At 28.2% G+C, this 26,809-nt stretch overlaps 1 protein-coding gene across 2 annotated transcripts; it reads right to left on the bottom strand.

Moving 5' to 3' along the window:
* Position 1: 1 nt before the first annotated feature.
* LOC127278553 (neuronal acetylcholine receptor subunit alpha-7-like) lies at positions 2–26,703 on the bottom strand. Of its 2 annotated transcripts, none has more exons than XM_051300318.1 (9): positions 26,534–26,703; positions 10,128–10,264; positions 7,976–8,130; positions 7,629–7,812; positions 6,301–6,517; positions 3,424–3,558; positions 2,417–2,583; positions 2,194–2,326; positions 2–391 (listed from the first exon to the last, which is right to left on the bottom strand). In XM_051300318.1, the coding sequence occupies exons 2-9, from the start codon at positions 10,221–10,223 to the stop codon at positions 132–134; spliced, it is 1,347 nt and encodes a 448-aa protein (XP_051156275.1). In that variant the 5' UTR covers positions 10,224–10,264; positions 26,534–26,703; the 3' UTR covers positions 2–131. The 2 variants fall into 2 exon arrangements, with proteins under 2 accessions (XP_051156275.1, XP_051156274.1); XM_051300317.1 differs by lacking the exon at positions 26,534–26,703 and adding an exon at positions 24,517–24,758.
* Positions 26,704–26,809: the final 106 nt, after the last annotated feature.

Raw genomic sequence — 26,809 nt, 5'->3', positions numbered from 1 at the left:
ATTACTTTTAAAATGAATTATATTTAGCATTTATAAAAAGGGCATGATAATTCTATAATTAAATAAATTGTAAAGTATGTAATGACAATTTTAAGTGACTTAATGAGTACATATTGTTGAATATGAAAGTTTTAACTGTCTGTTACTGGCGATTCAGCACTTGGAGGAGCTCCGCAAAGAATAACGGCGGTGCTGATAATAGTTGTGAGAAAAAACAATCCCAGAAGCGCTCGATCGCTAACCAGAGCAACTCGTTTCCACTCCAATTCTGTTCTCTCTTTTCGATCCTGATCCATTAACCGTCTCTCATTCCTTTCAATTGTCCCGTGAACTTTACCGAGAACTCGAGACCAATGCGCTTCAAGACCACCATCTTTTCCAATACCTGTGGCTAATTAATATAATTATCACATTTTAATTAAGAGACGATAATTTTTATACTTTACAGAATCAATCATTTTTTACGTTCTACATTTTATTTTCAAATTTTATCTTTAATTTATATTACGAAAAATATAAATGGAACATTAATTAATAATGCAAAGGATCATTTAGGGTAAATGTAAACAATGAATAAATATTAATCATTTTTTTTTTAATGAATTCAATTGTTATTAAATTATATTTAATATGAATTTTAAACCTACAAATTTTCTAATCCCTAAATATTTTTATAGTTGAGGTAAGTTACTAAATGTCACTTATTATCGATATTCTAACTTGATGTAATGACAGAATGTGAATAAAAGCAAAAAATATGTTGAAAAAAATTTTGTATGAAATATAAACCTTCTTTATCATTTTGCCTAATTCTGAAAACAGGTGTTACGTTCACGTTTTTTATTGTAGTAGTGTAATTTTTTGGAATAATTGTTAATTTTTTGTTTTCATCAACAGTACACGATCTAAACTTTGTAATAACCTAAAAATTAGACACTAATTTTTTTTATTTATTTAAATAATATATTATGTCTTTCTGTCTTGTAACTTCGGGAGAGATGGCCATGCTATGTTAATGTTAAGCGAACACGCTGTTTCTCGTTACCAGCTCTCCTTAAATTCGTTAATTCTCTAAAGAAAACATTAAATCAATGAAAAATGACGTTTATTTTTATTACAATTATTGAAAATTCGATTCACTCTAATATTTGCCATCTTTGACTTGATGAAAATTATTCTGAATTTAATAACAAATGTTCTAAAATTGTTTTCAGAAGAAGAGAAAAGCACTATAAATGATTTTAAAGCAAAATCTGCGGTAAGTCAAAAAGCCAAAATTAAATTAAAGCATTGGCCATCTTACCTGTACATTTCGGAAGAGATGGCCAATTGTAGCTTTTTAAGATACATTAATTTTTAAATTGTTATTATTGCAATATTAAATTTTTTTTCAAAGTATAATGTTAATAAAAATTAATTACATGAACTGCTTTCATTTTATTTTTACGGACATTAAAAAAAAATATGGCCATCTATCCTGGACTTACCCTATAATATAAATAGCTATCTATCTGTATCTATCTATCTATCTATCTATCTATCTATCTATCTCTGCAAATTGATCAGAATAATTAATTTTAAATATCTAAATTATGTCCTATAATTAACTAAATTTCCTAGAGGTCAAGGGACCATTTTCCACCCAATCTTTTAAACTGTCATGTCAATATAACATGTCAATCATAGGATATTTTTAAACTTAGAGATCAGCAGAATATAATGAAAAAAGAGATATTCATAAAAATTCTTAAAGAGTAAAATAAACGAAATACTGAGGTTAACAATATAAACATTATACTTTTATAATTCTATTTTTTTTACAGAATTTTCAAAACAAAACAAATTATCTACATTTACCACAATTTTCTTAATTGAATCAAAGATTTTTCACTTTTATCAAATAGCCTGGCTGGTAAATATGCACATTTACCAATTCGTATTTTTACGGTAAAATACACACATGACATTTTCCTAAAAATGTGATTTTTTGATTTCTGATGACAAAAAGCGTAAAGATATGTAAAAAAAGGTTGAATTCGAAAGTTATTGGTATTACAAAATTATAATTTTAAGTTCGATTTCAAAAAGTTTATAAAATGTAATTAATTAGTAAAATATGTTAAACTAAATTAAAATTAAGTATGTCGAATTGACTAATTTTATAACATAAAATATTGAAAAACAACAACGTACCAAAATGAATATTTTCATTATTACTTCCATGTCTTCTTGTCATGAATTTAGGTGACAATTGTTGCTGAGAACTTTCGGTTTTACAGTGCAGAGGACAATTATTTTCTCTTCTTCGTATCGGTTCAATTAACTCCTGAAAAATGATTCAAATATTATTTTCTCCTATAAATGTTTTGTAATACGTTTAACAACAATTTAAAAATGATGATTCGCCGAAACTTACCTCCTTAAAATTAAGGAAAACCAGTCGAGAAAGTTTATTGAGAATAAGTGATTTAACAAAATTTGGTACTTTTGTCCCCCGAACACCACGATGATGCAAGTTTAAAGTCACCACAGCGAGCCCTGATGCAAACGATACTAGGCAGATACTTACTCCGTAATATAAACCTATAAACAAGTTAATAACTATAACAGTGATCTTACAATTCAATTTTTTTCATTTTTTTCTTATTTACTGTTACTGAATCTTTCAAATGGTAGGACTTTAGGAATCGCTTTTAGTATTTTCAGAAACACTAATAGAGATATTGGCATTATTTTATTAATTAGAATACTTTTAGAAATAGGACAAAATTTCTTTCTAATTAAAGTTTAAATAAGAAACAAGTTTTTCATACTGTTAAGAAAATGATTAAACTTTAGAATTCGTCTAATTTTTTAAATAAAAAAATGTTGTATTTTTTGAAAATAATATTTAAATTCTGTTTTCTTTAATGAGATGAAATTAATTTCTAAATGATTGTAGTTTTAATTCTTATATTGAATAAAAATGAGTAAATAACTATAGGTACCTAATAAATAAAAGTATTTGTCAAATTTTAAGTACATCAAAATTAATATATTCCATTTCCCGTGTTATAAGATTTTTAAATTGAGCTAAGCCTCATAATTAAATAAATCATGATATATTTAAAGCCTAGCTTTAAGCTCTGGATTTATCAGTTTTTACCCATTTGACCAGCGCAGCGACATAAAAACCAATATACACTCTTAGAACCATAAATATTTTACTTCGCAATAATGTTGTATATTTTTAATATTTTTATACATTTCTTATAAGCTAGATTTTAAAGGTATTTTTAAATACATAGGTAAAAAAAATCTTTCTGCTAAACACTTGACTGCCTTCTAAACACATAATTATAGAAAATAATGTTCTTTCAGTAAATGTATTAGAAATAGTCTACGTATTTTAAACTTATCTATATTATCATATAAAATACTTACTGATTAAAGGCGTCTTTTCTGTTGGTGGAAGGGTTTCGCGAATGGTCATTAGGAAAACTGTCATGGATAACAGCGCTGAAATTCCTAATGTGACTTTTTCTCCTGATTCAGATGGCACATAAAATACAAGTAAAGCTGAAAATAGAGATCAATATTATTTATTGAATATATCAATATAATTAATAGAAATAAAATTTAATTACCGCATTAATTTGAATTTTTTAAATTAATTGTTTTTGTAAATTAAATATTTCTACAGAAAAGTTGAAAGAAATTCAAACTTTTTAAACCATACAAAAAATTTGAATAATTGATTAGACCATTCGAGAAGAAAAAGAAAAGCTGTGTTATTGAATCCTTTCATTTCTTAACGAGGATACGAATTCATTCTTTACTTATCAGTCACAAAGTTAACAAAAAAATATCTTATTTTCGATAGTTAGGGGATTGATAGCAAAAATGCGTTATAGACATATTTAGAACAAAAGTTACTTAATTACGTTTTATCGAAAAAAAGCTGAAGAGCAAAAACGGGATATCATTCTATCCCACTTTTGCTCTTAGTCAAAATTTGTTTCGTTTTTTCCGGATTCAAAATTTCATTTTTTTTAATTTACTCTAAGATATATAAATTTATATATTTTGTCAAAAATTTCATAAGTTTACTCTCCTTAGAATTTATTATTTTTTAATTACGGTGCTCGAAGCATTAATATAATTTAAAAAAAATTTAATATTGCATTTTTATTATGGTGACTTAAAATACTCTTGTACTTTAATAATGTAAATTTAATATTTAAAACAATTTTATTTAATTACAAAAAATTCAATTAAAGAAAATCTAATAGCTGAATAATTATTTAGTCAATAAAAAAAATATTTTCCTAATATAGCTAAAAAAAATTTTTTGTTGAGGGTCAGTTGGGGTAAATGGGGACAAGAGGTTTTGGAGCTTAATTTACAGTTTTGAAATTAAGTTCAACGTCAATATTTTAACCTCAGATCACCTGCAAGAGATTTTGAGTATTGCCAAGCTTTTATCTTGACAATTGGCAACAAGATAAAAAAAGTTATCGCTCAATACATAAAAACTTGAAAATCAAAGTCAAACTGTTTCAGTATTTTGTCGAGCATTTCAAAGAAAACAGACTTAAAAATCATACAAAATTTTTTTCTTATTCCTTATGATTCCTATAACAGAAATTCAGTTGAATTTTTTATTTTTGTCAATTTGGTTAATAATGACAAGCTGTCCCCATTTACCCCAAAAATTTGAAAACTCAGGGTAAATAGGGACAGCTTGTTATTATTAACCAAATTAACAAAAATCAAAAATTCAAGTGAATTTCTGTTATGGGAGTCATAAGGAATAAGAAAAAAATTTGGTATGATTTTTAAGTCTGTTTTTTTCAAATGCGAGACAAAATACTGAAATAAAAAAAAATAAAAAAAATTTCAATTGGTTCAACTATTATATATCTACTACAAATTTTTTTCAAGTTTTTTCATCCCTTAATACAGTAATATACTTAAGGAAACTTTTTTCTTAAAACTTTCTTAGAAACTATGCTGTCCCCATTTACCCCAAATTTTATGAAATTTTCTAAATTTTGTGGTAAATGGGGACAGTCAGTTTCATGCGTTTAAAGCTTATCTAAATTTTTTTTTGCTGCATAAAATTAATCCTGAGAATGTAAATGTAAATAAGATATTTTGTACAGTGCTCAAAAATAGTATAAGAAATCGCTGTTATGTTTCAGAGTACTAATATTTTATCAAAAAATTTCATATTTGGGAAAAATTCAATATGGTGCCAATACGATTTTAGTCATTGCCACAAACATGCAATTTTTTATGAATAATTTTTTTGACAAAATATTAATATACTCTGGCACATGACAACCAACTCTTAAACTATTTTTGACTTTTCTACAAAATTTCAGCTCAATCTATCAAATATTTTGCGAAAAAACCTGCAGAGAATATTTACATGTGAAATCACATGACCTTAAGAAAACAAATGACAATATATTGAAGTTAAAAACCAGTTACAAAGTTAAATTGTTGGAAAAAAGGTTTTTAATTTTTAGATATATGTTATCACAATTTAATAAATTCTTTAAATTCAACCGGTTTACTTGAATTACGATGATAGGAATGCTTTAAATCTTAAATTAAACTTTTAATAATTTTTTATAAATTATTTAAAATTATTTATTTTGTGAAAATTTATTTGTTTGATTTGCTTTTTTGCATTATTCAAGGAGTAATAATTAAAAATATCAGAATTCTATTCTATTCGATATAATAATAATTTTTCCTGTAGTAAAATAATTTTCCTAATACCTATGACCCATGTATCCTCTGTAAGACATTAAAGGAATATTGAATATGTCATTTTTATGTTTATTTTATATAATATGGGTTAATATATTAAAAAATTAATTTTTTTCAATTTGTTTTTTTAATCTGATCATTCAGGATAAGAATTAAAAAAAAGTGTTATCATCACAAAAAAGATATTCATAATTAAAAAGTATTCTAAAAATAATCAAATATATTATATTAATGCAAGCGAAAATGGGACAAATTTTTAAGTCATTTTTTGCGCCCAATGAAATCTTATCCTGTTTTTGCTATGAAAAATTTTTATTTTATTTTTATTCATTGCGCCTTATTTGTTTAATTTTTCAAATAAAAACTACTTTGCTTCCGAGATTTTTTCAACGCGTTTTCACTATCAGCTCCTCAGTTGGATGATAAGTATTACTTTTCTAAGTTAGCGTTGAATTTTATTCCTAAATTGCGTCTTGTTGATAGTTTTTGATAAGATTAATTAATAGTTTGTTCTAAAAGTATATATTTTTGAATTCTTACCAATGCCATTAATGAGAATACAAGGGAGAATAAGATTGAAGACGTAGAATAATGGTCGACGACGTAATTTGATTTCATAGGTGATGTCCGGATAAGGCTCGGAGCAGCAGGAATAGTACTCGACGTTTCGTTTGGCGGAGAAATCAACGAGATCAAATTCCCCATTGGCTTGATAATTGCTCATGTCTCCTCTCTCGCTTTGTCGCTCCAGCTCGATCTGAAGAAATGTATGTTTACGATACATTCACATACGTATGTGGTAGTTGCTGGGGCAAGTGTTGCATTAATTAACATGTTCTATAGACAATTGATGCATTTAGCCATTCAATTATGGTCTCCCTATTGCCAGGAAATATTAATCCCTCGTATGAATTTATCAATCTATTAATAAAATTATTTCAAAATTTACAATGCCCAATAAACAATAAAATATTTTTCATTAAAATATATTCTACTGAGATTGAAAATGACAAGTACTATAAAAAATTTTTATTTTCAGTACAGTAGTAAAGTGCTGAATAGTTCCAATTTAAGAACAAGATTTGTATTTGGATTTGTCGGAGGTTTTAGTGTGCATTGACACAACGTTCGGGGTAAAGGAAAGTGGATCAGAGAATAGATTTCACGATGAAAAGGATAGCAAATGGGAAAGCGGTATGCACATTCAAGCTTTGGGTAGTAGGACATTGAATTTTTCCCGCATTCAGAATTAAGCTCTCTCGATCTACGCTCTATATTTTCAAGACTTGACTATTCGCGATTTCGATTTTCTGTTTCTAGCACTGAAATGACATTCCTCATATTCTTCACAATGAAATAAAATATAGCGAAAAAGAGAGAGGGAGAAGAATTGTAAATTTGATTTTACAACTTGGCTCTACTGCCGCAAGCTTAAATTAATCGCTATTATAAAGTCTTTCCTTTTAAATTCATATATTTCTCACTATAAAAGCATTATAAAATTGGAAAAATTTGAATCGCAAATAATGTTCATAAAAAAACTAATTTCGTCATTTATTATTATTACTTGCTTAAAAAAAATTAAAAATCTGATTTAAAAAAATGTACCAAATCGATGAAATTTTCTGGATCTCTAAGTTACTATAACTTATTGAAACCCTTTGAGGCTTTTTTATTTTCTCACAGCCAATTTTTGTATTGGTAAAAAAAATTCTGTTCGTTACAATAAATAAACTCACCATACATTCTCTGTCTGTATTAAAAATATTTTTAACGTGATTGTCTACTGTGAGTCATGTGAAGAAAAACCCCAAATCGCAGAGACAGGAATATAAATCAGTTTTTCTATTTAGACTTTGGTATATTACCTGATAGCCATCGTAAGTCCACGATGCCCATTTTAGAGCACATTTTTGCACGTCAAATGGAAAATATTCTACATCTATATCACAGCTACTCCGGAAAATACCGTGACTTAACCAGACCACCTCTCCTGTATGACTGACAATCACATTTGTATTTATCACTGCTGCATTATACTGTGGATCCGCACTGAAAACGCAGAAATAAAAGTTAGCTGAATAAAGTAAATAAACAAAAAATCATATCCAAATATAAGTTTTTAAACGCAGACTGTAGTAATTTGATTAAATTTAAAAGAGGATCTTTGAATAAATTTTAAAAAATACAGTAAAACTGAATTATCGTCACTTACTTATTGTATAAAATAATATCTGGTCTCCAAACTCGAGTGTATGGCATCCGGACTACACGAATTCCTGCGAATTCAGATACATTCCACTTTAAATGATGATCTGTCCAGGTTTGAGTTACCCAACAATTTGTCGTAAGAATTTGATTTTTTTCATCCTGTAAATCATTAAGTTGTTGCGATTAAAAAAAATATTATTTTCAAAAATAAAGTGTATAAAAATGATTATATATGATGTAATGATTTATTTTTCCGTAAAACTAGAGCAGAAATTAAAATGGCACCGTTGTAATTTGACGTTATTTTAATTTCTGCTCTAGTTTTGCTATAAAATAGAGCAAAAACGGCGCCATTTTAAAGTGGTTCTCCGGCTAATCAATTTTCTATGAATTTTTCTTAAACTTTGCAAAAATATTCATTTTTGTGTAATTTATAAGTGGTAAAAAACTCAGTACCTGCTCTATCCATGGTGATACATTTAATTTAATTTCTTAAAAAGTTTTCTATCAATTTTTTTTAAAAACTAGTATATTGTCTCTTTTTTTACGAAAAACTGGAGCAGAAATCAAATTGATTAATTACATTAATAATTAATATTTGAAATTTTGTTTGTTTTAAAACGAAGACAAAGGGGGATAAATTATTTTTACTAAATGCATTACAATGAAACGCAATTCGACTAAAAATAATTTAAACCTTTAAATCTGCATGGGATTCTTTGTGCTTCTTACAACTGAAGATTTTATTTTTATTCAAAAAAAAATCTAGTGTTGGTTAAATCAAAAGAGATTCTGAATAAATTGATCTAATCGAGTTTTCACGAGCGGAAAACAACTCGTTGGATTTATCGATTTCTGCTTACTGCTTTTTATATTTTCTTTAGATATTCCCTTTGAAAGTGTCTTCTTCTGATAAATTATTATCTTTAAACAGAGTTTTCGTAAACGTTTTAATACCTTTCACAATTGAATTTATTAGAGTGACCGCATTAATTTTCTTTTCAAAATTTATTATTGATTTCTCTCTGACTTACTTTCTGTTATTCTCTGATCGATATATACTTAAATTATTTTATTTACAATTTTATTAACTTTTAAGTTTATTATTTGGTATAAGATATTAATGACTTGAGTCTCAGTTTCATTTAATAAGTCAATATATTCTTTTAATAGTTAATTCTATAATTTGAATTAACATAAGTAGACGTTTCGACATTTCACGTATGTCATTTTCAATGAATCTGTAACATATTTATTTAATTATTATTAAATATTATATTATTTTAAGTTTATTGGTGCGAATAATAGTAATTTAACTAACTTGATAGTAGCAGTAAACTAATTAAATAGCAGCGACATATTTTACTAACTAAACATAAAATTTCCAATCAACTGTTTCTTTCAGTATATTTATTTTATTTATAAAATGAGCACCTCAATGTAAAATGTTAGTATTGAGCCACCTGTTGAACCTCTGTCAAGCCAAGTCTCATCAGTTAAGACAGGCGTTGTATAGAATTTTTGTATTCTTAATGTTCTGACAAGGTTTAGTATCAGCTTTAATATTCTAAGGCTTCTAAAGCCGCTGAATACGAATCTGCAGGCATATAAAAAAACTTAAAAATGTCCTGTATTCAGTATAATGGGCAAAATCTGACTGCACATTCGTATTCATTGCATCCCAATAAAATTCTAAAATAACACGTTTGAATTGAATTTAATAAAATGTTAAAAGATTACCAATTAAATGTAAAATTATTTATTGTAAAAATAAAAAATTAATAACAAATCAAATTGACCGTACACGAAAACTTTTTTAATTTTTAAAAGAAGAGTGCCGTGAAATGAAGTTTATGTTTATGAAGCAACAATGATTTAATGTGATTATAATTGAGGAGCAATTTTTCAAAACAAGATGATGAAAAAATTATAATTTTCATAATTATTTAAAAATATTTATAAGAATACATATATATAAATATAATACTTGATAAAAAGTTTCAATCGCTAAAACAGATAAAGCTTCGAAATGTATGATAAATTAAAATTTCATATATTTAAAAAAGATTACATATTTTTATTTTTAATTGAAGAAGAAGATAAATACAAAGGTTCCTTTTATTAAAAAAAAGTAAAAATTATTTTTATCGACTTACGACGTCAATGATGTGGTGAAGGGACACTCCGAAGACGACCACTAAAGGTTGAGAGGAATTTTTAGCTGGACGGACACCAGCATCGTAACTATCCATTAAATATCTAGTCAACCTGTATTCATTTTCATCACACAACCCTAAAACAAAGTAGTGTTTTTATGTATATAAAGTAAAATTCACAGTAAAATTTTATAATGAATAATTTTCAAAACAACTAAATAAATAGATTTTCATTTCACTTTTTGAGAATTAAAATAAAATCATTGAAAGAAAAGTTGGAAATTGCATAAAAAAAAGTTTTAAACCATTTTTACTGGTTCTATTTGCTAAACTTTTTCTGTTCGTGTTGAAGCAATTTTTTCAACTCGTATTTCAACTATTTGTCCCGGTCTTTTTTTGTTCAATGTTTTTCAATGTGTTAGGAATTTTTTTAAATTCTATTTCGATATAGTCAGATAGGTAGAGAATTACGAGCCGAAAGACCCTAAATGGCGTTTATCGAATCATCTCCCTCGTTGGACTTCTCTTTTTCCTCTTTTCAAACGACGTATATTTCACATATATAGATATGTTTTGATGAAAGAACATCGATAAAGTTACATGTATCTGATAAAGTACTCGAAAACGTCACTTCTTTCGACAACCATTACTTATTTATACACATTTCATTCATTTTTTTACATATATATTTGCTTAAAGTTTAAATACTTGCCGAAATATTAATGCGAAAAATTATATTGCAAAAAAAGTAACAATGACGTATCCTTGTGAAGGTAAGTACAAATTCAATTATCTTAAGGGGTTACACCACTTTGACCGCATGAAAAAATACGCGTTTTCAAGAATTTTTTTTGAAGAACAGAATTTTTTTTACTAAAATTCAAATACATAACGTTATTATGCTACTAATATTAAACTCTAAAAAAAATATTTAAAAAATTTTTTTTTTTCAAATTGCCTGTTTGGCAGGTGATTTAGCGGAGCGCTTCAAAAATCAATGGTCCTGCGGTGGCCCAGATAACTCACTCCAGATTTGAGCTAAAATAAAAAACCAAAAAGCATTAGTTTCTGTAGCCCAAAATCTAGAGAAATACGTAGCCGTTTTTAAAAATATGCATTTTTGACAAAATGGCGTCGATTTGAATGAAAATATACGTCTTTTGGACTAAATTTCGTTATTTAAAGATGTCCAGAAATTGTAAATATTAATATTTCGAAAAATCCCTACGTATTTCTCTAGATTTTGGGCTAATGCTTTTTGGTTTTTTATTTTAGCTCGAATCTGGAGTGAGTTATCTGGGCCACCGCAGGACCATTGATTTTTGAAGCGCTCCGCTAAATCACCTGCCAATAAACAGGCAATTTGAAAAAAAAAATTTTTAAATATTTTTTTTAGAGTTTAATAGTAACATAATCACGCGTTATTTATTTGAATTTCAGTAAAAAAATTTCCGTTCTTCAAACAAAATTCTTGAAAACGCGTATTTTTTCATGCGGTCAAAGTGACCCTTAAATTTTATATCACTTACTGTATAACATGATCTTCGTGTAAATAAATAATAACAAATTTATAATTATTTTATTTAATTTAATATACATGGGGATTCCTGGTGAAGTGATCAAGGTAAAAAAAATTCTCCGATTTCGACAAGACTCTTTAAAATACTAAACATCTATATAAGAACAATTGATAATTAACCTTTTTTGCTTTTTTCGATCATTTTTGGCTATTTTTGATCATTTTTTACTATATAAAAAAAATCGTATCATTTCACCCTGAAAAAGTTAAACCTATTTTCAAGTTTCATTTTTTTTTGGTCAAAATTTTTTTTTTTTAAATATATATTATCAATTGAAAGAGCATCAAAAAAGCTTTTGAAACTGATATTAATAAAATTTCTTTTTGAAACTCTTAAAAGACACATGAAATTCTATTTCAAGGATGAAACATTAAACTTGAAGCAATTAGGGGTACAAGACAACCCCTATAATGTGATTGACTGACACGTATGTCGGAACAGCAGTCTAAGTATGCACTCGAAATTAAAGGAAAACTTGGTGAGGGTGAAAACATTGTTTGCGTATATTTTATATTCCTGAAAACTATACTGTTGTACGATGGAAAAACTTAGTTAAGTCATAGTATGACTTAACTAAGTTTTTCCATCGTACGGCAGTATACTTTTGTTGTTAAAATTCCCTTTAATAATTTCTTTCAATAATAGATAAGAGTATATTGTATCTAGTAGTACATATTCTATTACACAGGTTTACAAGATTCTTTTTTTTGAGAGTGGTTTCCAATGTATTTTTGTGTCCTGAACACAGTCAGGACATCAAAAAACGATTTTCAGTATTTTTTTCACCTTAACCTGAAGTAATAGATACTTCTATAGGCTAAAATTAAAGCTTACATCGTACACTTTATATATATATCGAGGGGGAATTTACTCAGGTAGTCAAGTGTACACTCTTCCTGTAATACTTGTGTAATATCGTGTAATAATGCGTTATTACGGTACTGTAATAACCCAAAGAGTCTGTAATATCTCTGTAATAATGTGTAATACTCTGTAATAACGTGTAATACTTAGTAATAAGGGTAATATGAGGTGTATTACTGGTAGTCAAAGTGTACACGTTTTTAACTAGTAAATTCCCCCTCGATATATATATATATATATATAGAAGTCGCTAGCACGTCAGGTTAAAGAGAAAAAATACTGAAAACTCTCAAACACACATTTTCTGGTGTCTGTATCTCAATTTTTTTCAAAAATTTTTTCATCTTGCTCATATTGTGTCTTCAAGTGTACCGTTTAAGCTTTAATTTAAGCTTATGTAGAAGTGTGTCTAACACATTGGGTTAAAGAGAAAAAAAATAATGAAAACCCTCAAAAATATGGTTTTTGGAGACTTTAACCCCACTTTACTCAAAATCCTGACGTGATACGCAGTTTTGGATATGCGTGATACACAAAAATAAATTGGAAAACGCACTGTGATATCTAAAAAAAAGTCCTATTTTGTTGACCTGTGTTATTTATCGCATAGTCTTCACCTATATATAGATAAAAATTTAAATCAAAATCTGTTTTGGGCAGAAGGATGGATCGTTTTTAATAAACGTAGGTATTTACATTAATTAGATTTTAGTTTACTCTTTCAACAAGATCGTTCCTTTCCCTCTCAAGTGTAACATTTATATCTCAAATCACCACTTGAAAATTTAGTCCAGAGTAAAGTCATTTACATAATCTCCTTCTATTAAAATTGCAATTTATGAAATTGAAAACTTCATATAGGTATTCATATGTGTCAGTGATAACTTATTTCAAAAAACTATCTTTAATTAATAAATTAATTTCAGCTGAGTCAGTCCAGAGTGAAAATCATCTGAGGATGATTGATGTCATATTTTAAAAAATCTATAGTTATAATAAATGAAAAACTCAATGAATTACATTCTCATCATAATGAGAATAAGGTATTACATTTCGGCGATTTTGAGCCTTCTTCAATACCAGTAAATCTCCACGTTTTGAAACTTTCTGAACCAAAAAAAATAGGTTTCACGAAAATGTTTGTCTGTATGTATATATATGTATGTATGTATGTATGTCTGTAAACAAATTTTGTCCGACGATAACTCGAACAAATTTTAATGAATCGACTTCAAATTTGGTATACATTTTAAGTATACCGAAATTTCGCCTGAGTTCGTTGACCAGATGATTTCGTCAAAAACAACAAAATTTAAAAAAAAAAGACAAAAACGGATGAAAAATGGTAAAATGCAGGGCAAAATTACTTTATTTTGAAAAAACATGTGCAACTATGTATTATATTTCTGTTCAAACCACTTTAAATTAACACAAATAACAGTAACTTACTATAATAAATTTACGATTTTTTTTATAATTTCAACAATTATTTTACATTTCTAACATTGCAATTGTTTTCGAAAAATCCACTAATCTAAAATAGTTCATATTTTACTTGTTGTATCAGAATTACGTAAGTTTTCGATTAGTATGTACCGAATTGAGATAACTTTATTTATTTGTTGAATATTTTTTTTTATTTACATTAATCAATTGATGGTCTCCATCAAATTACTTAACCAAGCCTTAGACGGTAGTTCTATACTGCCGTACGATGTAAAAACTTAGTTAAGTCATATTTTTGACAAAAATGAGTTTTTGGTATCAATGGATTCGTAAGAAAAAACTGCGTCTGATTACGTTATTAAAAATTTTTTATTTTAATTATTTATTGCAAAAAATAGTTGTTAAAAATCTACAAAAACCCAGAAAATGAAAGAATACTTTATAAAAACTCAGTTAACTCGAGTTGAGTAGTCCAAAAATCGTAGGAAGCGTTGAGATCGAGCATAAGATACGAAATAAAAAATTAGTTAACTCGACTTGAGTGTTTTCTCTTTCGAAAAGTGGTATGAGCCGGACACTGCATTTCGATGGGAGCAAGCGTAAGTCAACTTCGTTAAAGTTCGGATTTTCGTCGGGTGAATTCGGAATCCCATGCATTTAGCTTGAGTTAACTAATTGTAAGTTCTTACTTCTGAACGAAGGCTCGCGCTCGCCTACCTTTTCGAAAAGCACTACGTAACTCGAGTTAACCAAGTTTTGCTTTTAAAAAATAAAACGTAAGTCAATTATTTAATATAATTTGTTTAAATAATTAACTTTTGACTTCAGAATTAAAAAGAACTCTATCAAATTACCTAGGAAGTGAAGTTAGATTAAAGAATTATTTATATTACATTAGGTTTTTAAATACAAACAGTTTTTCGTCATTTTCTCCGTATGAACAAAATATGACTTAACTAAGTTTCTATTTCGCACGGCAGTATAATGATAATAAAAACCGTTGAAAAGTGAAAAAAATAAAAGTTGAAAATTAACTTGTTTACATTCCCATTTTAGTCTGTTAAAATTGTACACTCTTCCACTCTAAAGTAATCAACTTTTAAAATTTTTTAATGAACCCTTTTCTTTTGCTATTGCATTTTTCTAATTTTCGAGCGTGAAATGCGAGTGCTGTGATGAGAATGTTATCCTTAAAGTCAAAGTACTTTAAGAAAATGAAAATTAATTTTGCAAAACCAAAAATTTCACTCAATTGTACAAAAAATTTTAGGAGTAAAAACATGAGGGCGAATCCTCATATAAAATTAAATTTTTTTATTGCTTTAAAAATTAATTTACTATAAATTTTTTTTTAAAAATGTATTAAAATTTTCAATTAATTTTTTCGTTTGCTCAAGCGATATTAGTTCGAAGCGGAATAACTTATTAAAAAAAAATCCGGCAATCCCCTGCGGGGGCGACCACATTCTCATCACACTGAAAAAAAAACTAGTATAGGTTTTACTACTTTTTAACTACTATTACTCTATTAACTATATAAAAATAGTTAAACCAATTAAAAATGTAATTGGTAGAATGACATTTTGTGATTGTATTAACTCAATTTAAAAATGTTAAAACAACTCAAGATGTAAGTAGTAGATTTTACTACTTAAAGTGGTTCAATAGGCTTTAAGAACATTTTTTTGGTACTTTTAATAAATATTTTGCAATTGAAACTACTACATACTTTAAGTAGTAAACTTTACTACTGAAAGTGGTTCAATAGGCTTTAAGAAATTTTTTTTGTAGAATTATTAAATCTTTTGCAATTGAAACTTCTTCTTGATTTTACTACTTAAAATAGGAAAATAAAATTATTTTTTATTTATAATTGTTTATTATCAGTAGAATTGACTTTTTCATCCTCTCTCCTATACACAGTAAAAACAAAGTCTTAAACCGTTTACACCTTAAATTAAGCCCATATATTTTGCATAAGTCTGTCCTTTTTTAATTGGTCTGACTCCGTTTACACCTTAAATTCAGCCTCAAAAATAGGCTGAAATCAAGATTTCTTTTTTAGTGTGTACTGACGCTTATTTTATGCCCTAACGATTATCCCTACTGAAAATCCCTATACAAGATCTTGTACAATTTCCTGTACAGGATCAGCAACTGAACTTGTACAAGTTCTGACAAGTTTATGTTTATGTGTGAGATCTTGTACAAGAAAGATACTTGTACAAGAAAATGTACATGATCTTGTATAATTTCATGTATAAGACTTGTACATGAACACGTCCATGTTTTTGCACATGTTAATTCATATTTTTCTTTACTAAAAATTAAAAACTTCAAAGGCTGCGCAATAGTTTACTTTAACCTTTACAGCTGCGCAATAGTTTTTAGCATGCATGAGTTACGAATCTTAGTGGTTAAAAATTATCAAAATCTCAAAATTTTATTAAAAAAAAAAAATTTTACAACTATACATCTGCAAGAACATGAACGTGTTCATGTACAAGTATTTATACATGAAATTGTACAAGATCATGTACATTTTCTTGTACAAGTATCTTTCTTGTATAAGATCTTGCACCAGATCTTGTACAAGATCTCACACATAAACTTGTTCCAAATTCGTATGCATTTTCCTGTACAGGAACTGGTCAGAACTTGTACAAGTTCAGTTGCTGATCCTGTACAGGAAATTGTACAATATTGTAAAATTAAAAAACTAGAAGTAAATCTTACAAAAACAATAATCATTGAGTTTAAGAGAGGCGGACATGGCCCAAAAAAAATAAAAAGAATAAAAAGAATGTAGTTTTTGAATATGGAGGGGAACAAATAGAAATGGTTAAAAATTATGTTTATTTGGGAATTCCATTTAGTAACTCGACTTTTTTTGCGAGTGCCAAGATGGAAATCTAAAAAAAGGAACTTAGCACTAAACTCAACATTATTAAAAATATACAAATCACAGATAGACTCGATAATATCAATGAGTAGGATTTTTGATAGCCTAACGTTAAATGTATTAATGTACTGCGTGCAAATCTGGGGACTGAGATATTTAGAGACAATTGAAAAAATTCAGACAACTTTTTATAAAAGAGCCCTCCAATTACCGAATAATACACCACATTACGCTGTGAGAATTGAAACGGGTGCTAAACACAGTGCTATACAAATATTTAAAAAAACTTTAAACTTTTTAGAAAAAATACTAAAAATGGCAGATAATAGATATCCGTATAAATGTTATAAACAATTAAAAAATATAGAAAAGAAAAAAACTAATTCAACGAAATATAATTGGTCCTCACAGGTTAAATGTATGTTTCAGGAAATAGGGATAGGGGGGGAATGGGAATCCCTGGACCTCATAATACTGCAAAAAAATAAATCATTATGGATAGAAAAATATAAGAACACATTACAGCAGAGAGATTATCAGGGAGTTCAGTCCTCCTCTTCGCTGTTGATATATTCATGTTTAAAACTCAATGATGGACCGCAAAAATATTTAATCAATGGACTAGAATTAGGTAACTTAAAAATAATAGCATAACTCCGTTTAATGAATAAATTTCAGCCAAGAATTATCTCGAAAAACTCAAAATGTGACTTCAAAACTAATAAATATTGTAAATTTTGTTACGAAGTAATTGAAGATGAGTTTTATGTATATCATGTAATAATAGAATGTAAAACACTTGATTTAGAGAGGAAAAAATATTTAAGCGTGTCTGAAAATGTTAACGAACTAAAGAAAATGTGGTCCCACACAGCACATGAAATTTCCTAAATATTTCTGAAATATTTCATTGAAATTTTGAAATATTCCAATGCGAAGTCCTTGAAATATTGCTGAAATTAGGTAAATGTCCGCCTATAAGAAATATTGCAGTGTAATGTTGCTGAAATATTTCATTAAAATATTATAGAAAAATTCCATTTAAATGATGCGCACTGGTCGATCTCAGTTTCTATGGCCTGTACAGCTGCGCAGTAGTTTTTAATATTCCAGGATCCTAAGGTGTTGAACATGATTGAAAATAACGATTGATTTCATATTTTAAAAAAGTTTCTAACTTTTTTTGAAATGTTTCCTGAATATTGCAGAGTCTTCATGTGTAATATTGCAGGAGTATTAAAGTGTAATATTTCAGCAAAATTGCACGGCAATATTTCTTATAGGCGGACATTTTCCTGTTTTACTCAACATTTCATGAACCTTGCATTGAAATATTTCAAATCTTTCAATGAAATATTCATGAAATGTTTAGGAAATATAATGTGCTGTGTGGGGTTGGAACTACTAAATAATCCAAACAGGAACTCCGCAAAAAGAATTGTAACTTTTGTTAAAGAGATTATGAAAAAGAATGAAGGTATGGTTTGAATAGTTGAGAATTTTGTAAAGACTCTTTTGTATAGATTTTTAATCTTAAGCAAATAAATAATTAATAAAGTTCCTACGAGATGTTCTGGTTAATTCTAGTTAATTTCATTGAGCATCCCACGTTAAAATGTTTTCGTGAGAACTTTTATGAATTTCATGGGAATTTTTCATAAATTTTCCAAATAAATTTCAGTTTCTGATTGACCTATTTTGGATCTTTTTTCTATCAAATAGAACAGAATTATTATAGAATATTCTAACAAAGTTTTAGATGTCTTTAAACGGCATCTATTTGCGAATTTAAAAACGTATTAAATTGAAAATTCTAAATTTTGAAAATGAGCAATCTCTAGACGGTAGAAAGTATTCATGTTCCAAATGAACACAAAATGTTACTCTAAATGAACAGTGCATTCAACTTTACAGCGATATTTTGATTTAATTAAATACTATTATATTATATTATATATATATATATATATATATATATATATAGAAAGAAATAGAGAGAAGGGGGGAGCGGGGACTAAAAATAATGCAATTGAAACTTGCAAACTAAAAGTTACGAGTACTGTTATAGCGAATTTTTAAGTACTTGCTTAAGTTAAGCCATGATTGCCAGATTAAAAATTTTTTTAATTAAAATAAATGCAAAAATGTAAATTTAATGCAAAAATGTCGACCTCCAGAGGCACCCCTTAATATTGCGATAAAGGGTTTTAATATATGCCAAAATTTTTTTTCATTTTTTTTCTTTCAAAATAGGGGGTGGAATGAATTCGATTCCAAAATGACCATATTAACGACCACCCTAATAAATACATACGTACATACAGACAGACAGACATTTTTTTAAAACCAATTTTTTTGGCATCAGGAAGGCTTGAAACGTGGAGATTTACAAGAATTAGAGGTACGTTGGTCAAAATCGGGCAAATGTAATACTTTCTCATTATGATGAGAATGTAAAAATTTGGTCGTTTTCGTTTTTTGAACGTCCTATACAGGGTGTTCCAAAAGTATGGAAACTTGCAAATATCTCGAAAAGTACGAATTTTCGTGAAAAATGTTCAATACAAAAGTTGTTCCAAACAAAAAGATCTACATTGTTGAAACCAAAAAATTGGGCCCCGGGCCCAATGTTGGGCCCTACAATGAAAAAAGTAGTTTTCTTAAATGAGACCACTAATTTTGAATATCAAATTCGTAATCCCCATGAAATTCTGCGTTCAGACATGTGGTATAAGTGCCCAAAATATTGGGCCCAATCCAAGATATCGGGCCCAACATTTTTCGACAAACAAAAAAAAATTTTTTAAATCATCTTTGGGGGTTTTTGGGGTCACAGGATTACAAAATTCAAAGCTACTTTTCAAATTGGGCACAGAGCCCAATGTAGTATTCCGCGGCCCAATGTAAGGCCCACAGTAAAAAAATTAGTTGTCTAAAATAAAACCCACTAATTTTTAGTATCCATTTCGTAATCGTCATGAAATGGATACTAAAAATTAGTGGTCTCATTTAAGAAAACTACTTTTTTCATTGTAGGGCCTTACATTGGGCCGCGGAATCCTACATTGGGCTCTGTGCCCAATTTGAAAAGTAGCTTTGAATTTTGTAATCCTGTGACCCCAAAAATCCCCAAAGATACGATTTAAAAAATTTTTTTTTGTTTGTCGAAAAATGTTGGGCCCGATATCTTGGATTGGGCCCAATATTTTGGGCACTTATACCACATGTCTGAACGCAGAATTTCATGGGGATTACGAATTTGATATTCAAAATTAGTGGTCTCATTTAAGAAAACTACTTTTTTCATTGTAGGGCCCAACATTGGGTCCGGGGCCCAATTTTTTGGTTTCAACAATGTAGATCTTTTTGTTTGGAACAACTTTTGTATTGAACATTTTTCACGAAAATTCGTACTTTTCGAGATATTTGCAAGTTTCCATACTTTTGGAACACCCTGTATATGATTCCATATAGGTTCCTTTATAAAAACCGTTATGAAATCCTAGGTCCACATAGGAATCCACATACAATTCCATGTAAAATCATATATGAAATTCGGACACAATTTGGTGTATGATTTCATGTAGGAATTTCTGATGTTGTTTCTACATTGAAATCTATGCAAAACCTCAAATTTTTTGTAGCTTCCAGTAAACAGTTACCAACGAGTTTTAAAAAAATTTCTAATTCGAGTAATTTTAAAATAAAATAATTTTATTACAATTCCATTATTTCTATGTGTGATATAATCTGATTTATAAATAGTAATATTTAATGTTATACTTACAGTGAAACCCACGCGTATATCGGATTTCAAAAGACCGGAAAAAAACCCGATGTAAGCGGGAATCCGAATTATGCGGGTCCGATATACTTGGGTTTCACTGTATATTGTATTTGAATAATGTTTTCAAAAATATGTAAAATTACCCTAATTATTAGAATTTCTATATAATTTACACAATAGTGGAGAAAACTATGTATTTGAATTTGCATAATATGCATCAATTATGAATTGATTTGAAAAATTAGTTCGTTAGCTTGCATTTGTAAAATATGAAACAAATATTATTCACCTTACAAACATGAATTAATTATTACATGGGACTGTGGCCTATGATATACCTACATAATACATATTTGCCTGGACGAACATACATGGTGGCTTTAGGCTAACCAGCTTTGAGCCCTTCTCGTTACTCTGTTGCTTTAACGATAGTGGTGTTCGGTAAATGATTAACTCTAGAACCAACAAGACTGTCATAGCTTAGCTTCAAATTTACCAATAAATCAAAATTCAAAAATTTATTGTATATTGCCAAATCAGACACCCATTTGCAATTGCATCTCCGATTTTTTTGAAACTTTTTTTTCTTTTAGTACTAATGAAGACTAACTTTCATGCACTGTAAAAAATTTAAGGAGTTAACAGCACTAGGAGTTGGGAGTTCGATTTTTCGAGTTAAAAATCAACTCGAAAAAGGAATTAACCAATAGTGGAAGGGAGTTCAGGTTAGGGAGTACAGTATCAACTCCCTTTTGAGTTATTTTATAATGGAGGATCATATTCTTCAACTCGTGTAAGGAGTTAAAGTTGAACTCCCTAATCTGAACTCTCTTTGCTTTAACTCCCCAATGGGTGAGACTTTTATAGCATCCCCTGGAGAGTTGAAATTCAACTCCTTTTTTTTACAGTGTGATTTTCCAATTTTTTTAGCAAGCCATTTACGACGGGTTGAGACAAGTCACACTCAGAAAGCCTTCCCAGGAAAGTCCTCCCAAATAAAGCCATTCCAGGGACATATATCTCCAATAAAAAAGTCACGCATGGTCATCTATTCCCACAATGACAAGTCAACTAATGGGCAGGTCTTCCCATCAAACAGGTCATCCCGGGGACATCTCTCCCAAAATAACAATTTTTACAGTAAGAATTAAAAAAAGGACAAGACCTCCCGGGACATCTCTCCCCAATTAAAAGCACTTTAAATAAAGCGTGGTAAAAACGGACAAGTCCTCCCAGATCATCTTTCACCAATTAAAAAAATAAGTACGAGAAACAGGCGCAAAGCGCCTACATCTTAAGGTTTCGTGGCTTCTATTGGGTCAGTTGTAATATGCGTAAGCCGTAAGACTTATGCTTAAGTCAATAGCCTTAAGATATATATGACAAGATTAGACTTAAGACTTAAATTAACAATTTTAGATTTAGTATTGGTAATGACCGATTATAGGTCAACTAAATTTTTTTTAAATTATCGTAAATATGGAAAATGATCCATTAGATGCCACGAAAACCTAAGTTGTAGGCGCTCTGCGCCTGCCTCTCGTACTTATTTTTTTTAATTTACGAAAGATGTCCCGCGTTTTTACCGCACGCTTTATTTAATTTCATTTTATTGGGAGAGATGACCTGGGAGGACTTGTCCCGTCTTTACCACGCTGTATTTAATTTTATTTGGGATAGATGGCCTGGGAGGACTTATCCCGTCTTTACCACGCTTTATTTAATTTTTTTATTAGGGAGAGATGACCTGGGAGGACTTGTTACCCAGGACTCTTTACCCATCAGAATTTGAATTCCTGGAATATAGTAGATTTTTTGCCAAATACAATTTTTGAAAAATCTGCAACTGTTACAATCGATTTCCACACTAAAGATGATTGTAACAGTGGTTGGGGTCAATTGTAACAAAAATAAAATGCAAGATAAATTTTTTTTTTCAGTTTTGGTACTAGAAATTTATAGAAGAATATTTTTACCTATATTATTGAAATGCACCATTTTACATATACCTACTTTAAAACAAAATATATATGAGTACGTTGAAAGGAGCCTCTTGTCGATTTCTTCACAAGCTTATTTCAATTTTGAGGTATAAATTTTACTGCTATCTTAAATCCTTCATAGTACGTTTTTGTATTATAATAATACCAGTACCACTCGACTTGGTCATTCAAAGGCTTAAACGTAGAATTACAAATATTAATAATTGTAAAATCCTCTTTAATAATATCTTACACATTTCTTAATAAAAACACTTTTTTTTGTCTTCGATGGAAAATATTATCAACAGATTGATGGCACTCTTATATGGGTACTACGATTTCTGCGATTTTTGCTAATACTGCGTAATGGATGAATTAGAAAGTGATTGTCTTAAAAAATTAAAAATTGAAGATAATTGTGAACCTATTTTTTACTCTAGATATGTTGATGACCCTATTTTATGTGTACATAAAGATCACATTAACCCTGTTATTGAGATTTTTAAATCTTATCACAATAAATTAAAATTTACTTATGAATAACACGTTAACAATTGAATAAATATTTATTTGTATCAAATAAAATTATTATTTGAGTCAATTAAATGATATTTGTTCCAAATACAAAAATTATTGGTTCAAATGCAATTAATTTAATTCAAATAAATATTTATTTGATAATAGTCAAGTAATCGAGTATTTGAATCAAAAAAATATTTTTTTTCAGTGTAGGTATAACATTTATACATTCGAAATATTAATCTGAAATTTCAGGAAATACCTATCTTTATAATTATGAAAATGTCCGAATATGAAGTAACATTAAACACAATAACAAAAAAATTTTGCGGTAACCATAAAATCACTAGCTGAATTTTGATTATTTAATTATAGCGGTATATACTTATCGCTGATGTGAATCAGTAAAATTTTGCTAATTCAGAAAAGTATTTTTGAAATAAAAAATATATTTTATATTTTAAATAAATATCTTTCTAAACGGTGTTATAAAGAATAGAAAGAAGGATAGAAATAAGAATACTTTTAAAGATCGATCATATATAGAACAAAAATATGAATAACCCTACAGCCTTCGTACTTTACACTATAACTTCAATTTGAATATTTGAGAGTTTCCACTGCAAAAGAATCTTTTCTGACTTCTCCACACTACTTCCTCTATTCGCTTATTCAATAAACTTTGAAAGTTTGTGGTATTGTACTTAAAGTTTGCTTTAAACTTCTAGATTATAATGGTGCAATTATAGATATATCACAGATAAATTTCCAAGTTCGTTCCTCATATTATTTAACAATAATTAAATAATTACTGAACAAAGCAATGAAAACACTTGAAATTTTTATATCTCTTTGAGAGTTGACTTAAATTGGAAATTCTTATAAGAACTTTATTTAAATATGTGTAAAAGAAACTTTTTTACTTAAATAAAATGGAATACCTGTATTATTAGAAAGTTGAACAAAAACAAATATAATTGTCGAGGGGGAATTTACTAGTTAAAAACGTGTACACTTGACTACCGGTATTACACCTCATATTACCCTCATTACTAAGTATTACACGTTATTACAGAGTATTACACATTATTACAGAGTTTTTTGCGTTATTACAGCACCGTAATAACGCATTATTACACGTTATTACACAAGTATTACAGGAAGAGTGTACACTTGACTACCTGAGTAAATTCCCCCTCGATAATTGTTTTATCAAAATAAAAATTGTACTTAGTGTAAACTTGCTACTATTTCTAATATTTCTAATATGTGTCTTAAAAATAAAAAATAATATACATTATATTCTCACCATGTTGAACAAAGAAAACCAAGAATCCGTTGATAAATATAATAAAAATGAGAACTGACATGTGCCCGGAGAGTGATAGTACAAGGTGACGGACGATTTTGAACTGATAGTTCTTTCTGTAGGGTTTGAAAGCATCGTGGATTCAACCCCCAAATCAAGCGCCGCCTTTTTCCTCAAAATCTGCATCGGCTTTACCATTCGTAAACGAAGTAGCGCAAGCGCTGCTTTTCTAACATTGCTATATCCAAGTTTGACTACACTTTCGTTAATTAATTAATTGAGGAGCAAGTTTTCAAAACCTGATAAATCCTTATTTTCTTATTTCGAGAAATTGAAACAAATGATTTTTCTTACATAACCATTACAGTTACTTTTAAAATAAAAAATTTATGATAGTAACATTGTTTCTATATGGGCGATATTCCACGTGAGATTTATAGTCGAGGTTTAAAATTCGGTTAAATATATTTTTTTCTTATTCTTCGTAGAAAAACATGAAATACGTATTTTTTATTTTTGAAAAATCAACTTTTAAGAAATTTATGAACAAAAATTTTTTTAAAATTATTAATGAAAAAAAAATTAATTTTTTATAAACAAATTAATTTTTTTTTATTTTGGGCACGATTAAATTTTTTTTTATGATTTATTCATGCCTGAAAATATACAGAATATTTTGCAAAAAGAGCAGGAATGGACCTGATGAGTTAAATAAGTTTAAATGAATTTTTAAAAATTGCGTGCAAGCTCCACGCGCGCTACGCTACACAGATGATAATATAGTTCTGCATAACGCCTTTGATATTGGTTTTTGAAAAAAAAAATTTTCAATTGTTTAAACAATTTTAATGATTTTAGTTCCTCATTACGAAATTAATGACATATTGAGAGAAATGTGCAATATTATTAGTCAAGGTAAACGACTAATACTTATACCTTAATTAACAAATACATAGTACATATAGTAAATTATTTTTTGCAACACTAACCTCTAAAGTTAAATTTTACACACCGAAAATTGTGTGTAAAGAAGCTCTTTTTCAAACGGTGTGTAAAGTGATTCACTTTACGCACTGAAATATTACTTTACACACTGAAATTCACTTTACGCACCGAAATTTCTCTCACATAATATAAGGATTGTTTTAGACCATTCAAAACCACAAAATTAAAAAACGAACTTTACTATTAAATTTATACACTCCTGCTTAATATTTTTCCTGATTTTGATTGATTTTTTTAATTCTATACAATCGAAATTATTCTAATAGAGTTGGAATTCTTCATAATAGGTACTTAACTTTAGAGGTGGGTGTTGCAAAAAATGTTGTATGATACACGTGCGTAAATCTGATTATACGAGTGTGACATTTGCCTCGTGCTGCAAATATCACACTCGTATAATCACTCACTTTACGCACTTGTATCATAAATAACTATTTATATACGGGGCAAAATTCCTGTAGCTAGCGTACTAAGTGAAAAAAAAGTTTAGCCTTATGAGTGAGGTTTTTAACTGAGAAGTATTGTTAAAATAATTTACAATGTCTGATAGCAACAATTTTGTAAATTTGTTAACTAACATTAGTTTCAACATTGCTAGTATTTACATTAAATAAAAATATGAGAGAAATAATTAAAAAATAAAGAAAAGAGCTGTAAAGAGACTGCGGGTAAAAATAAAAAAATATTTTGTTTATATAAAGTTGATATTAAAAATATAAAATTTATTTAATTAATTATTGATTTTTTTAAATATGAGCTTATTAGGAAGAGCAACCTCTCTACTATATATTTTTTTAAATATAACATTATCTTTAAAAAAACTTAAAGCAAACCCAAATCTGAAACATGTAAAAGCAGCGGATAAAACACAAAAAGATGAGAATTAATCAGTCAAATATTTTTAAGTGTTTTTTAAATTTTTTGTAATATTACTGTATGTAATATTACTGCAATATAATATAACAGTAATAATGATAATCTTCTTATAGAAAAAAAATGTTTACAGTTTTACCAATTTTACTCGCATATTTTGAACATGGAAAACGCTTGTTGATATGAAGTAAAAATAAATAGTGCTTTGCTAATTAAATGTGCTATTTTTTTGATCTAATTACATTGGTGAAATATCTGAATTTGTAATTAAATATAACTTTTTAGGTTAGGGATGTTTGTTTACTAATTTGAAATATTTTACTGTTGCGGTAATTACAAAATCAAAGAATCTACCAAAATGCAATTAAAACAAATATATGTGACCTGGACAGTTAAAAGGGGTTTTAAGTCCGAA

This window comes from Leptopilina boulardi, unplaced genomic scaffold, assembly GCF_019393585.1.
Source record: "Leptopilina boulardi isolate dan_hultmark-lab unplaced genomic scaffold, ZJU_Lbou_2.1 LbouV2_208, whole genome shotgun sequence".
NCBI lineage: Eukaryota > Metazoa > Arthropoda > Insecta > Hymenoptera > Figitidae > Leptopilina > Leptopilina boulardi.
This window is presented reverse-complemented; position numbering and strand designations above follow the sequence as displayed.

Excerpts from the sequence above, each read along its gene's own strand:
- LOC127278553 (XM_051300317.1), bottom strand. The coding sequence starts at position 24,577 with ATGTCAGTTCTCATTTTTATTATATTTATCAACGGATTCTTGGTTTTC. Across the intron at positions 10,265-24,516 it reads GGTTTTCTTTGTTCAACATG|GGTTGTGTGATGAAAATGAA; the intron begins GTGAGAATATAA and ends ACTTTGTTTTAG. Across the intron at positions 392-2,193 it reads TAATGAAAATATTCATTTTG|CCACAGGTATTGGAAAAGAT; the intron begins GTACGTTGTTGT and ends TATATTAATTAG.